At 41.3% G+C, this 16873-nt stretch overlaps 1 protein-coding gene across 3 annotated transcripts in view; it reads left to right on the plus strand.

Annotated features, from left to right (window-relative positions):
- The window catches only part of limk1a (LIM domain kinase 1a), a 51844-nt gene extending 37083 nt beyond the window's left edge, over positions 1–14761 (plus strand). For 2 of the 3 annotated variants that reach the window (XM_026191799.2, XM_080288979.1), the window contains 13 exons: positions 7199–7308; positions 8341–8556; positions 8887–8992; positions 9352–9566; positions 9709–9895; positions 10148–10234; positions 11196–11327; positions 11487–11546; positions 12195–12260; positions 12959–13127; positions 13233–13288; positions 13880–14037; positions 14448–14761. In XM_026191799.2, coding sequence (XP_026047584.1) covers positions 7199–7308; positions 8341–8556; positions 8887–8992; positions 9352–9566; positions 9709–9895; positions 10148–10234; positions 11196–11327; positions 11487–11546; positions 12195–12260; positions 12959–13127; positions 13233–13288; positions 13880–14037; positions 14448–14616 — 1731 coding nt within the window. In that variant the 3' untranslated portion in view covers positions 14617–14761. Of the gene's footprint in view, positions 1–756; positions 916–7198; positions 7309–8340; positions 8557–8886; positions 8993–9351; positions 9567–9708; positions 9896–10147; positions 10235–11195; positions 11328–11486; positions 11547–12194; positions 12261–12958; positions 13128–13232; positions 13289–13879; positions 14038–14447 lie in introns of those variants that run through there. The other variant, XM_026191801.2, reaches the window with a different exon arrangement.
- Positions 14762–16873: the final 2112 nt, after the last annotated feature.

Genomic DNA, 16873 nt, shown 5'->3' on the forward strand with positions numbered 1-16873 from the left:
AGTATTTACTATTTAGTTATGCATTTCCATCGATCTGCAGGATGTTGAATGAAGCTTTAGTTGGTCAGAAAAAACACTTAAAATAAAATATTAATTATTATATTAAACAGTTTTTAAAGGTTTAACTTCTAAAATGTTTGCTGCTATTACGTTATTATTTTTAGGCTGTATTATTTTTACTTGGGTTTTACTAGTTTTGTTGATTTGGTTGAATAGTAAGCTTGTGGCTTGCTTTCACTGTGGTTTGCTTTACTATTAATATTTGAGATTTGAAAAGAATCAGTAATTGCAATTTTAGTTTTTTTGTTTAAAGGAAGAAAATAACAAGCCCAGTGTATTCACTTTACCTAGTTCAGCACAACACTAAATTAAACATGCAACACAAACAAATTAGTCCAACCTAAAAAAACAACTTTCCATAGCATAACATTCAATAAGTCAGGCCTGTGACTGTTGCCGCTTTCAAAATGTGATTACAGGAATAGGGGGAGAGGGAAGGAATTCTCTGAAGACACCGTGGGGGGTTGGGCGGAGGGGGTGCGAAGCAGCCGGCAAGCTGACAGCGTGTACAAGAGTGGGCTGGGCCAAACAGGAAACGATGATGTCATAGCAAAAGTGAGCGAGAGAGAAGGGGAAGGCAGAGTGGTTGGGGGGGAGAGGAGGAGTGGCACTGATTCAGAGATGAGCTCAGCTGCATAGGCGTGGGCTGCTCGCTCTCTCCTCCCCCTCTCAGTGCTCTCTTGCTGCCTGCTTTGGCTGCTGCCAGTGTTTTGTTATGACAGCGGGGGAAATCGCCTGCCTCAGTAGAATGAACTAGAACAGCGAAGAGGAGAGACGCCGGCTCCCGTTGACATGGTGGGAGATTTATTTTTCTGGAGCTTCTGCTGTCTCAGGCTGTGGAAAAGGGATAAGAAGGTGAGCCTATTCGCTGCTGCTGATGCTGATGCTGACACTCTGGGTGTCTTCTGATTGATTTATAGTATTCATGAGCCGGCGGGGAGGCAGCGAAGCAGGTCTCTAAGCTGGTTCAGATAGTTTGCCGGTTGCTTCTGCACAGTCTTGTTCCAGCATGCCTCTTTAATGTTAAAGCCAGAGCATGAAATATGGTGTGTTTTGTGTGTCCCTTTAAACTGGGTCAGTGTATTGCTTTTTCTAATTACAGATATGCGTCTTTTTTTCTGCTCCAGTGTCATGAAAATGTGATGAGCCATGGCACACATGCTATTTTTAGGATGCGTTCTTCCTCACATAAAAGTGCTAGCACATTCAAAAAGATTATTTTTAAAAATCACTGTCAGGACATTTTCATTTATTTATTTATTTTTAATGAAAGTGGATTTGAGACTTGCAGAAAGAGAGGGAGGGGGGCCGACAGGCTGAATAGCAGCTTTCCAAAGCGGAGGCCAGGGTATGCTGTGGCACTGTACGGTTTGTGACGGAAGGGGGTTTCCATTCAGACAGCATCAGTGTGACCCACTGTCTTCCCTGTCAGCCTTTCAGTCTAATTATGTTTGCTTAAATGATGTGTACTGTAGCTTCATCTTCTTTTTACTTGATTTCTGTTTAGCCAGCTTTGATTGCAGTTTTGTGCAGCATCTTGATCATACTCTGTGTTAAAGCTTTAGGAAATCCCTTTGACAGATTTTAGTATTTGACCCAGTTGTAGCTCAATCTCAGTGCAGCAAATCAGGTATCAGATACACATGCTCTTCTGACTATTCCCCCACATGATGTCATTTTTTTTAAACACAGCTATTAAAATTTTGTTTTGCTTTCAGTGAACTCAGTCACATATGGACTGCGTATTTCTGTTTTGCTCATGTAGGATGCCTCAGAGGAAAGTTCATTACATCAAGGACGGGTTTAAGCAAAGCCAGATCTCCTATAATCCTGTGAGTCCATTCAGAGTCACCCTTTGTGTTGTTGATATGAGGTCATTCTTTCACGTTTTGCAAGAGTGTTGTTAAGTCAGAGGATCCAACCGGTGCTTCTAGCTGCAGGGGTTCTGTTTCAGAATGGGTGCACCTTTATTCATGTTTGGTGTGTATGCCTAGGAAATTTGTACAAATAGTCAATGGTTTGGATATGCAGACCTGCAAGCATCTGGTGACGTTATCCTTTGACTGTGTTCCTGTGGTGTCCCAGAGGCATCAGATTTCCACTAATGTATTCCTTAAATAGATAAGTTAAAAAACAATATATTCAAATATATTCAAGTTTTTTCTCATTAAACATCTCACATTTACTTTGCTGTTAATATAGTTTCATAAAAATCATTATGTCTTCACTTAAGACGTGAGATCAGTGTGTCAACTTCCCAGTGCTTTGGCCCTGCTGTTTTCTAGAAAGTTCTTCACGTCTGCGATCAGACATGTGGCATCTGTTTGTGGTCCTTTGTATTCATTGCTGTATAAGGCTTTGTATAAGGGTTTCATTAGTAAAGATAATCAGTGAGGAAAATGTGAAATGATGTGATGGAAATGGAAAAATGTCACGAAGAAGATATGAAAGATCTTGAAGCAAAACCGGAGCAAAACAAGAACTAAATGATTTGGGTTGGAACATGACGTATGAAATAGAAATGAGAGACTGTTAACTGTAAAAACGTGTCTTTGAAATTTTATATAAGGAACTGCCGCCACTGGTCTGCCTTAGTTTTTTCAGCCCATGTGTTTGTAACATAATCTACATGCTAATTATAACTGTATTTACTCAGGCCTCAGTGTTGTTGTTTTATCTGTCACTGAGAGTATTACACTGTTGTAAATTCCTAAAAAACAACCTCCAAGGGTCACTTCACATTCCACAGCCACTCTAAGGTTGCACTTATAAATCATTAAAAAACAAACAAAGTTTGAAGGCTACATTAACCTAAAAGTGTCTGTGGGTGACGGTCACACGTTGGTGGTAATGAGGTAACACTCGAAACTACTTAGAATTTTTTCTTCCCCATCACCTCATCAGTACTTCTTCACCAGAAAAACCCCGCAGACTGCAACCACTTAATAATGTGGTGATGATGTATGCTAAACTGTTTAAGGAGTGAGCTCTTTAAACTTGAGGGATCCTCAGTGTTTGGAGAAAATTCAGATAATAGAATTTAAAAAATAAAACAAAAACTTAAGTACTGATGTGTCAGACAGTAGATACTTTTATCTACATATAGTGTGATATAGTAAAAACAAGATGATGAGGTCATTGTGAAGAAACTTTCCAGCAATGACTTTCACAATTTAACATGAAGACTCTCCTTGATTCTGTTTCACACGCTGATGATGAAATTCTGCTACTAAATTAAAGGCTTCTCTCCAAACATGACTTTTGTTAGATTCACTTGTATGAGCTCTTCTAACATTTAGCCTGTGTGTTGTAAGATTTACCCAGCTTGGTTAAAACTTGTTTAAAACTTGTTTCAAGTGCCCAGTTCCCCAGACATGGATTAGCCAGAACACAAAAACTTTTTTTTTCTTTCTTTTTTTTTTTTTTTTACCTGGGATTAGGGCTGCCACGATTAGTCGACTAGTCACGATTACGTCGACTATCAAAATCGTCGACGACTGATTTAATAGTCGACGCGTCATTTGAAGCTTTGTAAGATCCCAAAAGCAGGAATAAGTAGCAGGATTTAAGAGTGTAATAACGGACTGAAACAGAAGATGGCAGCACTGCATGTACAAGGATGCCAGCTGCCGTTAAACCCCGAAGAAGAAGAAACTGTGTCCCAGAATTCATAGCGCGGCCCACCGCAGTTGTCAACAATGGCGGCAGCTAGTTAGTTTTAATATTACTCTTATTATTCTTTCTGGGTCACAAAATAAACGTTTAACATATTTTCAGGCGAGAATGTAGCTGTGTAAACCTCAAATATCTGCTCAGTTTATCAAGACACCACATATTTACAAAAGCGCTCCGACGTTTTCGGAGGCGTCTGTTACCCACTAGCTCAATAGCTAGCCGGGGGCCATGAGAGCACCGGACTCCCGGCAGATCGTTTTCAAACCCACCGCCCTACTCAGGTTAAACATATACAAGTCACTTAGATAACTTAAAAATGTTATTGTTTGGCTTTTTTCAGTATTTTATTTGTTCCTGAGTAAATCGGCTGAGTTTATTAAACTCCACCGAAACAATCTGCACATTTAATTAGAATTCAATTAACTATCATCTTGTCTTTATTTTTAGTTAGCACAGACCTTAAACACTTAAAGCTGTAAGCTAATGATAGTTATATAAGAGCAGATGCTGCTGGTGCAATAAGCTGTACTTTTACGTTCAATGGATGATGATCTGATTAGTCGACTAATCGCAAAAATAATCGGTGACTAGTCGACTATCAAAATAATCGTTTGTGGCAGCCCTACCTGGGATTAGGCTTAATCCACATCTTTGAAAGAAGCTAAAAAATAGTTTTGATGTAGAGATGAGTCATTCAATTCAATTCAAGTCATTTCAATTAAATTCTGTGTTACTTATATGCCACTTAATCACAACAACAGCGGCCTCAAGGTGCTTTATAATATCTACAGTAATAGAGAGAAAACGTCAACAATCGAACAACCCCTATGAGCAAACACCTGGTGACGGTGTAAAGGAAAAACTCTGTTTTAACAGGAAGAAAACCAGGTTAAGGGAAAGAGAAGCCATCTGCCGTGATCGGACACGGCAAGGCAGACTGTAGAAGAGAACCAGCGTTTAATAACTCTTATGATTAGACTTAGTAACAAATAATGTACCAACTATTTGGCAAGTGTAGCTGTTGTGTAGCTAACTTCTATCAGTTTGCTGAATATTAAACTAATTGAGAAGATTAAATAAACTAATTTCAAGTTACAGTGCACTAGGCTGTTAATGACACCAAACAAACCAACTTCCTTCATGAATGTTATATATAGAATTACATATATACATGTAGAAGAAATTAGCATTAAAACTGCACTTTTAGTAAACTCCACACTCTTTAAAAACATCATTAGTATAAACATTTGAGCACAGAAGCTGCAAAGACCTCAACTGTTCTTTAGCTTCATTTCTCTCTGTCATCCCATGAACATGGCGCACGTGGCAGCAGAGTAACGGCAGCTTGACCCGGTTACTCCTGGACCCCGTGGACCCACTTCCTCTCCCCCCCAGGCAGACATGTGTTCTCTGTTTGGTTTGTGTTCACTCGAAGAGAACACGAGGCTAGCGCACACCATCGCACACACTCTTGAGCATGACTATGAGCTAATGCAGACTCGACACACGCCCACAGACCTTATGTCAGGATAGGATGTGGAACCAGTGGTGTATTAATGCATTTGGTGTTTCTCAAACCTTTTTTTCTTTTTCTTTTTTCCATTGAGTGATTTCGTATTTCATCTTTTGTCCTTTATTTTTAATCACTCAATCCACACTTTAGAGGGAGACCACGTCCTAAGTGTGAGGGGAGCAGCTGTCGCCTGTCACATGCGGGTTTAAAGAGGGTGTGTGTGTCTGTTGTGTCTGCATAGCAAGCAAATGGCCGCCACAGAGTCAGGGCGTGCAGAGCCACACGTCCGTTTCATCTCCGTCCAGCTGTCCTCTCTTCCTGTCTTCTTAATTTATTTGCAGGGCTGCACCTAAGAGAAATCTACACCTTAGAGAAAATGTGGCGCTAAAAATAATCGGGCAGCTTTTGTGTTTAACTTTACAATGATCTCCCATTCTCACAGCACTTGCTGCTTTAGGTTGTGTTTACATGTCCTTTCGAAGTCACGGTGTAATTTTTATGGCTCCTCTTTTTGTGACTGCTTAGTTGACGAATAAAGATGTTAAGCTGGTCGATTAACCTCGCAGCTGCCTCGTTCCCTGTGTCCATTACAGAGCCTATTTTCTATTTTCTCCTCTTTTGTTCTTAGGATACAAGTCGACTCTTATTCTCCTGTTAGTGGCAGACTCTAACTTTTGTTGTTTTTAACTTCAAAAGCCGAAACTGAAATATTTAACATACAAATAAGTCAGGATGGGGGCATATTTTATTGCTGTGTAGCTGGAAGGAGCTGAATTACTTTAAAAAGCCATAAATTAATTGCGGGGTCTCCCTTGCTGCAGCTCAAGGCCTCGACATGTGTTTACTTGTTTGTGTGTCTTCACTGCTGTTTTCCCAGGAGGGAGGAGTAGTCGACATATGGCTGTAGACGGAGGTTTTCATTGATTCTTTGATCTTCACTTTTCCCCTCTCTGTTTTTAGGTTTACTACCATTTAAAAGTAGTTCTGCTTAGAGGCTGATTCAGGTTTGCAGCCATGAGTCCTTTTTATAATGACCTGAATCATATGCAGTATTGCAGGGGCACAGTCAACGTTAATATTTCATCAGGTATTCTGGTGATTATTTCTCCACTAGTTTATCAGAAAGTTAAATAACGGAACAGCTGAATGAGTAAATTCTGTTTGCATGTGATTGATTATTCTTTGTCCAGCTCTCCTCCACGCGGTGCCCCTTCTTAGTCCTCCTGTATCTCATTAGCATTGTAAATCAGTGCAGTTGAGGAGTGCTGTCAAGGGGTCCACTCCCTCCAAAAATTTCTGCCACTAAAAGCAAAAAATGGACTAACAAGCACAGCCTCTGGGGAGCAAATGGCTCTCATGGGCTTGACCTTAGGTACTTAATTTCATGTCTCATGTTTAATCATTAAGCCTTTGAGTGGGTGGATCGTTTGCACGGACAGGCGCCACATTACCTGAAGGAGTCGATAATAATACATCGAAGGCTACTTAATCGATTATTTTAGTCGATGAGTGTCGCAACAAGCAAGGACAGGGAGCGGCATTAAAAGTGGGGGTGTTGATGCTTGATTTTTCTGGTCATGTTAGTGGTCTCTGGTCTGAGGAACACCCAGAGCTTCACCCTCAGAGCTGCCAGTATGAATTATCGGCTGGTCTGTTTTCTTTATTGGCCATAACTCAATTCTCTCTCTTGTTTGCAAAACTGCCCCGAGCTCTGGAGGGCATCTGGCAGCAGCAAACTCGATGTTTGTGCATGAGACTAATGATTACCCTCAATCACCAGATCTCGCCCTTCTTTCCAGAGGCAGCCTCGTGTTGCTTGTTGCTCAAAAACCCTGAAATATTGCTACATTTTTCGTCTTTAGATAGGAGAAAAATCTATTTAACATCGGACTCCACCACTCTGTTTACATGTTCATTTATGTGTTTGCATGTATGTGTGTTTTTTAACAGGTCGCAGGGGAACAGAAATATCACCCAGAATGCTTCACATGTCTGAACTGCCGATCGTTCATCGGTGATGGAGACACATACGCTCTGGTGGAGAGATCTAAATTGTACTGGTGAGCATCCGTCACTGTAAAGTTTAAACAAAAAAGCTGAGGCGCTTGCTTTATGTGTCACATCCATCATAGCCTGTGAAACTAGTACTCATGATCTTTCTCCAGTTTCATCCTCTGCCATAAGCTAATCCGCTCAGAATCTGTAGGAAAGCTCGAAAGTGTGCCATAAGCTGCTGTTGATTGACAAAATCTCAAATTTATTTCGCTTATTTCTGGCTTCAAAGGGCTTTTTGTTAACATTATGACAAACTGGTGACAACTGGCAGAAGACATGCTCATATCTGAGTGTGGTTTAAGCATGAAACAAGTCATAAAACCATTAAACTGGGAGAAGAATGCTTTTATTATCATATAAACAGTAGCTGCAGTTTGAACATCATATTGTTAGTTGCCAGCTTCCAATAGCTCCAGGGTTGCTTTAATGTTCTTGTCACAAGTTTCAGACTGTATCTATCAAAGAATATCACGAGAGAGGCGGCTAATTGTATTCTGCAGCAACATAATGACATCGCAGTGTCCATAAAGACTTAGATTCAACAAGAACAGTGAGTCTGGGGTTACATGAGAGACAGAAGACACTGAGACAGCCTAAATCTACAGAACTATGGCACCTCCCCCACAATACCTTTGAATTACTCACCTTGAGAGCTGGTGTTTTCTCAGATCATTACATTCAATGAGAGAGTCGCATGTTGCTGACTGACATGACACAGAAAGGATATCAGCAACAGCTTTACAGTTGGGGGGGGGGGGGGGGGGCATCACCTCATAGGTTATTAGTCACTTCATAACATTCTGACTTATCAAAGGTCAACCTGACTCAAAACAATGAGTGTACAGTGTTGTCTTAGCTGAGCCGAAGCAACATGTGACACTGTGAAAATTATTGTAATGAGAAGTTGATTTTTCATACAAACCTCACGAGGATTCCTATTATCTGTTTTATTACTGCTGTTCTCATTTTTAGAAAAATAAATAAAATAAAAATAAATTCTATTTTTAATCTCTACTTCTCTTCCTCTCTGGCTCCAGTGGTCACTGCTACTACCAGACCATCGTGACCCCGGTGTCGCTACCGGACTCGCCATGCTCACGGATCCCTCACACGGTCACACTGGTGTCCATCCCGGCCTCCGCTGATGGCAACAATGGACGCAAAGGGCGCGGTTTCTCCGTGGCAATTGACCAGCCGCTAAGCCCGACCAACGGCTACAGTCCCGAACATGGACACACCGTCAGAGTCTCCCAGTGAGCCACGTTTGTGTTTTGTGGATAAAATGAATATCGTGTTTCAGTTTGTGGAATGTAGAGCAAGTGGAAAATGAAGAGGAAAGGCGGAATGAGTTAAGAGATGCAGCATTAGGGAAGGTTAATGGTGGAGGACAAAGGATAAAGGAGGGGGATTTATAAATGGAGGCCAGAGTGATAGATGAGATTCATTTAAAATGTATAATAGAGTGGAAGGATAGTCACTGTTATTCAAATGAGCTCAGACTTATCTGCTCTCTGGACAATACTAAAAGAAAAATGTCCCCTGTGTGTACAAAGGTGTTTAAGGAGATTTCTTTTTGTTTCCAGGGTGGATGCCGACTGCATCAGCCCAGATGTGAAAAATTCCATTCACGTTGGAGACCGGATCTTAGAAATTAATGGGACGCCCATTCACAACGTTCCTCTGGATGAGGTATTCATCACTATTTTTATGTGTTTGCTGCTAAAAGATGATGCTTTAGTTTCACTCAGGCGGTTCTCTGTGTTCCTATTGTTTTGGAGGAAAATGATGATATCCATCTTCAGCTTTTGAGGATTTCCAGTGGCAAGATAAGACTTAATAATATAACCAGCTGTTTAAATAAATAAATGTTTCAGTAAATTCATAAGGGAAGTTACTGAAGCATGAGTGCTTCATCTAACCCTGAACTTATAAGCAAATCCAACCAGAGCACTTCAATGAGCCGATATATCCTTTTAAGTTTTGAAATGCATTAGTGCCGTTCACTTTTTGATCTGACCATCCTGTCTGATCTGTCTCTTCTTCTCCAGATTGACCTGCTGATCCAGGAAACGAGCCGGCTGCTGCAGCTCACCATCGAACACGACCCTCACAGCCAGTCGGGACAGGAGGGAGGCTCCTCGGAGGCTGAGGACCAGGTGGACGGTCCGTTGTCCACCCCACTGTCAGAAGGGCCCAGCCCCATCCTACCCATCACCCAGCCCCCCAATCCAGACATCAGCAACCTGAAATCCCGCATCATCACGTAAGACATCAATGCAGCAGCTAATATACTTTTATCACAGTTTGCTACAAAGAGTTAAATGTATGTTCTCATCTTCCCATTAATAAAGTGTGAACACCTTCCTTCATGAAAAGGTTGATTTCTTTGTTTTCCTCTCTTTTAGGCGAAGTTACAGCACTGATAAGTCGCCTGGATCCAGCAATGCCGCGTCACCAATCTCCCAGAGGAAGGACATCAATCGGTCTGAGTCACTTCGGGTCGTCTCAAACCGGACTCACCGTATCTTCCGCCCATCTGACCTCATCCACGGAGAAGTGCTGGGGAAGGGATGCTTTGGACAAGCCATAAAGGTAGATTTGAGTTGGCAGAGACTCCTTAGACTCATTAGTTGCATGCTACATTGTAAATGTAGCATGCAACGAGTCATACTGAAAAAAATCCAGAAGGGGGAAGCATTGAGATGAAAGAAGTGTATAGTGGAAGGCGGATGGAATGACTGGGGATTTATCACATCAGGGAATTTTTCTTTTTTAAGTTTTGTCTCTTAACATTGCTTCAGTCAGTGTTGCTTAACTTGATTTGTGCATTGTGTCTTGTTAAAGGTGACACACAGAGAGACGGGTGAGGTGATGGTGATGAAAGAGCTGATCCGCTTTGATGACGAGACTCAAAAAACATTCCTCAAAGAGGTGAGTGGAGACAGACAATCTCAGAGACTTCAGACTGTGAATGAAACATAACACAGAGCAGCTTGTGCACCAAAGTTATTGTTGTTTTTTCTTCTATAAGCCAAAGCTAAAGATTGTAGTTAAAGTGAGACATTCCTGAATGTAGGAAAGGGGTAAATGAAAAAGGCAGATGTCTCACACCTGAAGAGAAAATGAAATTAAAAAGGCATAAACTCCCCTTTGAAATAATATCAGTTCACTATGCTCACATAGTCCTGTCTCCCAAAAATGATGGCTGGGCAGATTTTATTTTACCGCCCACATTAAACTTTATCTCTCTGCCGACCTCCCTAAAGAGAGCCGATAGCAGAGGATGACTCAGGTTGAGATTTCTGTGAGGCTTTTTGGGGTTTGAAGATCTGAATCACTCCTCGTGTTCCTGTTTGGCGCTAGATTAGCCTCATTCATCCAGTTAACTGCCTCCTAAATGGGATGTTTGAAGCTCAGAAAAATGGTTCCACTTTAGTTGTGGATTATGAGTGGGTATTTAGCTTTATTATTGGGTTGAAACAGTGAGGAGTCTTGTAATTAGAAAAGTGAGTAAAGAGATTCGCTGTAAAATGAGCCCCAGTCACAGCTAAGCAATGATTATTACTCGTGCTGGCTGCTTGTTTGTAGGTGGCCCAAGTCTTAAATTACTGAGTCTCGTGTAATCCTCATCGGTGAAGATTAGAAAAGAAGGAGGCAAACATTTCAGATGTCATGTGTAACAGTGGCGTGCTGCCTCCTCCATGTGACTTTAGTTTTACCAGTAGTGTAGTCACATTTGTAAAGTAGCAGAAGTAATTGCAAAAATATTAACACTGACTGTCATAATTTGTTCAGGTGATAGTTTTGTACTGTGAATATTTAAGATCCCTTACAGCTGCTGTGGACTTTTCCCAGAGATGTGTGAAAATAAATAATTATTTGTGTCTTTAAGGTGAAAGTCATGCGATGCCTGGATCACCCCAATGTGCTCAAGTTCATCGGAGTCCTCTACAAAGACAAGAGACTCAACTTCATCGCAGAGTACATCAAAGGAGGCACTTTGCGGGAAATCATCAAGAAAATGGTAAACAAATGGGGGGGTGTTTGTTTCCTATATGGAATTCCAATGCACAGACTAGCATGGTTATTATTAATAAGGATAATAATAAAAATAAAGAAGAAGGGATTCATCACTTTATACCAGTATGTTACATTAAGTTGTGTGTTTTGGTTTTTCCTATAGGACTCAAACTATCCCTGGAACCAGCGGGTCAGTTTTGCTAAGGACATCGCTGCTGGGATGGTGAGTGTATATACTGTTAATACACTCTGGAAAACAAACCAAGGTTTTTCTGCATGGAGAAAGTGGTTTAGATCATTATTATTGTTTTGCCACTGCATACACAAAAACACAGAACACGACACTGCCAGACTCTAAAACATACAGAGGGAAGTGAAGATGGTGCGGTTGTATTGTCAATAACAAAACATAACCAAGATCATAACCTTATAAATAAAAATCAAATCCTGTTGAGCCAAGAGAAAAGTAGAGATCAGTGGTTGTGAGAGATAACCACCGCTTCCTGTTAGATGCACTCTGAATATCTGCTGTACACATACTTTTTGCTTTAGTCTTGCTGTTGTCTCCCTCTAGTGGTCATGTTTGTGAGCTACAACACTTGTGAGGTACTTTTCTTACTATAAAGGTTAAATCGGAGCATAAATTCCTGCAGGATAAGAACACAGGTTCTCTGGATTCCCCCCCAGATAGCTGTACAGTGATGCATATCAAGCATGACTGTGTTATTGTATATTCAGCAAGAGCTTTTTGAAATAAACCCAGACAGTATTGTTCGACTTGGCAGTGTTCTACTTACAGATTATCAAAAGACTGTTTATTTATTTTTATTCTTCCTGCCTTTCCTTCCTCTCCTATCTGTCTGTCATTCAGGCATATCTGCACTCCATGAACATTATTCACCGGGACCTGAACTCTCACAACTGTCTAGTCCGAGAGGTAAGAACTTGTCTTCCTGTACACTTTTGTGTTTGTGCCGACATACCTCTGCACATACAGCATGTTTTCTTTAAGGATTTAGGACGGCGCACCTGCCATTCGCTCATACAAAAACAAAAAAGGCCTTTGTTCGCAGTTGCTATGGGAGACTAAGACGACTTAAAAAACACTCCACACAAGAAGCTTAAAGCAGAAACATTCAGCTTGCCGGACCTAAACAAGGGGAGTGCTGAACACGTGTCACATGACAACAAAATGTTTGCCTGACAGCCTGGAGATTAATTTTAAGCTCACTAGCGAAGCTTAAAGCTGATTCACCACAGATATATCCCTGAACACTATGTCTGTCTTTTTTTCAGAAGTGATGATGTTGATAGTGAAAAGAGTGAATCCAGAACTAGTAACTAGCAGGTTGACGCTTTTTTCAGACAGTGTTTCCCTCAAGCTGTAAAGCGAATGAACTAAATATGCCCATTTCCTTTATGAAAAGTGAACAAGTCATTAAACCTGTCAGCCTGTGGTCTCACACACAAGCTGTCCCCTGCTCCCAGCAAGTGATTTCATTGCATCTGACATCATTTTATACTGTGAATGTCGTTAATGTGAATACTTTGTGTAGTAAAAATCACATTTAGTGACTTTTGGTGAGTATGCTTGTTGCATAAAAATAAAATGTTTTGGCATATTTCACTTTAAAGAACAACACAGTGGTGGTGGCAGACTTCGGGCTGGCTCGACTCATGGTGGACGACAAGAACGGGGAAAAGCTGACGCAGGGAAAGCTGTCTGGCATCAAGAGGCCCGACCGCCGGAAGAGATACACGGTGGTGGGAAACCCCTACTGGATGGCTCCAGAGATGATCCATGGTATGAACTACAGGAAGTGATCCATGTCCTTGCTTACCTGTGCTAATCACAAATATTTTATTGAGTATGAGATCACCAAAAATATTTTGTCTTTTTTCATCGCAGGGAAGAGCTACGATGAGAGAGTAGACATCTTTTCCTTTGGTATCATGCTCTGCGAGGTAAGCTATCCATCAGCTGCTCTGGATATTTTGAATTCCTGAAGTTATATTTTTTTCATGAATAAACCCGGAGATCTCAAATGTCTTCAGGGCCTCCAGATGATAAAACCAGTCTAAGGTGTTATTCTGTAATTAGAGGAAAAAGTTAACACTGTCAAACCTTGAATTTAGCCTCATATGAAACACACCATTACATTTTATGAGGGGAACAGTCTTCCTTCTCCCAAACTCCACATTTCTTAGAGGGGGAAAACTGCTTTCCGACTGAGCATCCAGCGCCACAGTGATGAAGGCTTGCAGCCTGGCCACACACCATCCACATAATTTGGGCCCAACAGTGTAGGAGCTCCAGTATGAGTTCTCCAGATGAACGTTATTATCCAGAGAACATTACAGGGATTAGAGGGCAGGAAAGCAAAGAAGTCTTCATGTGGCTGCTGACGGGCACACAAATGATAGTTGTGGTCTGCTGGCACCATGAGCTTCTGTTTGGGGGGTTTGCTGGTTTTCAGCTGGAGGGCTGACCAAGACTGGGGGAGACTTCTGACACTTTGATCTTTAACTCTTTTTGCTCTTTCTTGCTCTTTCCAGGTCATTGGCAGGGTGAATGCTGACCCCGACTACCTCCCCAGAGCGACGGACTTTGGACTGAACATCTCGGGTTTCCTGGAGCACTACTGTCCCACCAACTGTCCCCGCGCCTTCTTCCCCATGGCTGCTGTGTGCTGTGACCTCGATGCAGACAAACGGTCAGACACCGGATTCATTTTGACATGTAACCTAAAGGGACAGTTCACCAAGAGTTGGATTATCACAGGAGCCAGCTTTTTATTTAAAGAGGTTTTTCTGATACTAACCAACCAAAAAAAACTATTTTCTCGATCCTTTGAAACTGGCCTAAACTTCCAATTCTAACAACTTTGGTTAATTCAGCACATTAAAAGGATTAAACAAGCATAAATCCTTCACTGTGTTGTATGACTAACTCAAGTAAATGCCCGTCAGGTACCTGGATTTTTCAATTCTGAGCAAAAAAATCAAGTTTTATTGTGTTTTGAGGTGAACTGTCCCTTTAATTTATAACAAAAGAACTTGATAAATACAAATAAATTGGAGAGGTTTACAAACTGTGGTGTCCGTCTGCTTTCTTAATACACAGGCCTGCTTTCTCGAAACTGGAGGAGTGGCTGGAGAACCTAAAGATGCACTTGGACATCGGTCTGCCCCTGATGTCCGAAGTGGATCAGCTGCACAAGGCCTTCTGGGAGCACCACAGCATAACACGTCCTGAGAACGGCCTGCACACCCACCCCGAGCAGCCAGAGTAGACCCGAGCAAAACAGGGACAAGTGGGACGTTATCAGTAACCCCCACAGGGGTGGCGACCACCTTGCCTGGATTGGCGCAGCGGGCGGAGGAGTCATGTAAATACCCCTCCGTGTTTGCGGGAGCAGACTGGCTCAGGCTCAGTAAATAGACTCAGGGGGAAAAATGTCAAACTGAGAAAGCCACCTGCGCACACATATTGACTTTCAAAGTAAAATCAAGAGACATTAATTAGAATTGCTTGATTCTGCTGCACCTGAAGCTACAATGGAGCACATCATATGCAATCAGACCCGACTTTCAAATCACAAATCAGCTCTCGAATCATGTAGATTTAACTTTAGAGGTCATACCAGGTCAAGAATACTTGCTGTACTATTGTAGTGTGTATGTTCATGTGGAAATATAATCCCCCCGCCCCCACCCCTAAAAACAATGCATACAGCAGACCTTCACTTTAGGCATCTACAGAATATATTGTGCAGTAGGCGTTTGCAGGTTTGGTTTTGCTTTCTGTTTGGACGTCAAAGACGAGGGAGTGTGAGTGTGTGTGTATGTCTGTGTGTGTCGTTTAGAGGTTTAGATCGACTCATGAAGCAAACCCTTTCAAGCTTTAAATAGTTCACAGAAGAGCGCATGACTGTAAATAATGCTGTCAGGGCAAATCCTGGTTCTTCGTGTCCCTCTGACCTCATTTGGTCACAAACCACTAATCTACTTGTGTTGCTGCCCCTCTCCCCTATTTCTTGTGTAGCACTGACTTTCACATGGAGGTACACGCACCCCTTTTTGGCCTAGATTTGGTACGTTGTCTCTCAGTTTTAAGAGCCGTTGGCATATCTCATCCGCACCGACATTTAAAGACTTAGCAGTGTACATAACCTATGACAATGTAAATGTTTTAAATATAGTAAATGTACAGACATATTTTATATACGTACGCGACATTGCCATATTTTTATTGGCCGACCAGAAATGGAGAGTAGAGGTTTGACTGCAGTTAAAAAGGCACAGCCGAAAGGTTTTTTTCTTCCCCCCCTCTTCTCTTTCTACATTTCCACCACTGTGGCAGGTTTGGGGCTTTTACTGTTCGACGTATGTGCAATCTTAATCCCTAAAACGTTATTTTAAACCCCGTAAATGTTACATTTTCGTCTTTTCTCTCTATCCGAAAAAGCAGCAGTCAACCTGCGAGCTTTTGTGTCGCCACAGATGTCCGCTGGAATAAACGTTAAAATAATACTGGATCAATCTAATCGCATCAAATGGCTTTAAACTAGCTGAAACTCTAAGACTACTACAATTATATGTGGTTTTGAGAGCAATCAAGCAGTTCTTAAGGGTTCCCTCTTCTCTCGTGTACTGTACAGTAGTTAAGGTACTGCCTCATTACGTCAGCTGTCTGTCTCACACCTCTGTCTCTTGTTTACATGTAAACGCTGGCTGTAAATATCACTGTATTCCTTCCATTGTCTGTGTGCATCCTCAGAAATAATCTCCTTTGCACCTTCTAACATGAGACATTTATATCTGTTTGTTTGTTTGTTTGTTTTTTTAATCCTGCTGATGTTTTCACAAGCTGCATGATATTCTTGCTAGGTCTGCTCAGCTTCTGAACAGAGTTATTTTTGTCTTTATTTGAGATTTTAAAAAAAAAAATTATAAAAGAAAGACAAAAAGTGTAAACAGAGTAAGCCGGGGTTTTAAAAAAAGGAAAAAACAAAACACAGCATCCCTCTCTCTCTTTTTGTTTTTAATAGCTATATACCCACTGAAATCTTTTTGTACACATTTGAGTACTTTGATTTGCACTATATAACCAAGTGGCTATTTAAAGCCACGTTTGTTAATTTTTCTCTCTTGGGCTACTTGTGATAAGGAAATAATGTCAGTTCAGGTTGAAATATGAATGCAAGACACTGATAGAGCCTTTTAACTATAAAAAATGGGATCCGGGAAATTCATCCTCTCGATAGCAAACTGTACCATGTTTGGAGCGTGCTTCTGATTTATTATGAAGATGCATTTACACGGTTAAACTTTAAATACTGTCTTTTGGTAGCAGATTCGTCAACCCCTCCTCTCATATATCTGAGGTAATATTGCTAATAGTTTCGTTTCAGCACCACTTTTTCTACCTAAATAAAGCTAAAGTTTCCAAGCTTTTGCTACCGTGAGGATGAGATGTCCCGGCTCTGCCTGCTGCCTACAGACCAGTCCTTTGCGAATGATGTTCTGTGTTGTTTCTGACTGCTTGTT

This window comes from Astatotilapia calliptera, chromosome 14 (assembly GCF_964374335.1).
Source record: "Astatotilapia calliptera chromosome 14, fAstCal68.1, whole genome shotgun sequence".
Classification (NCBI taxonomy): Eukaryota; Metazoa; Chordata; class Actinopteri; order Cichliformes; family Cichlidae; genus Astatotilapia; species Astatotilapia calliptera.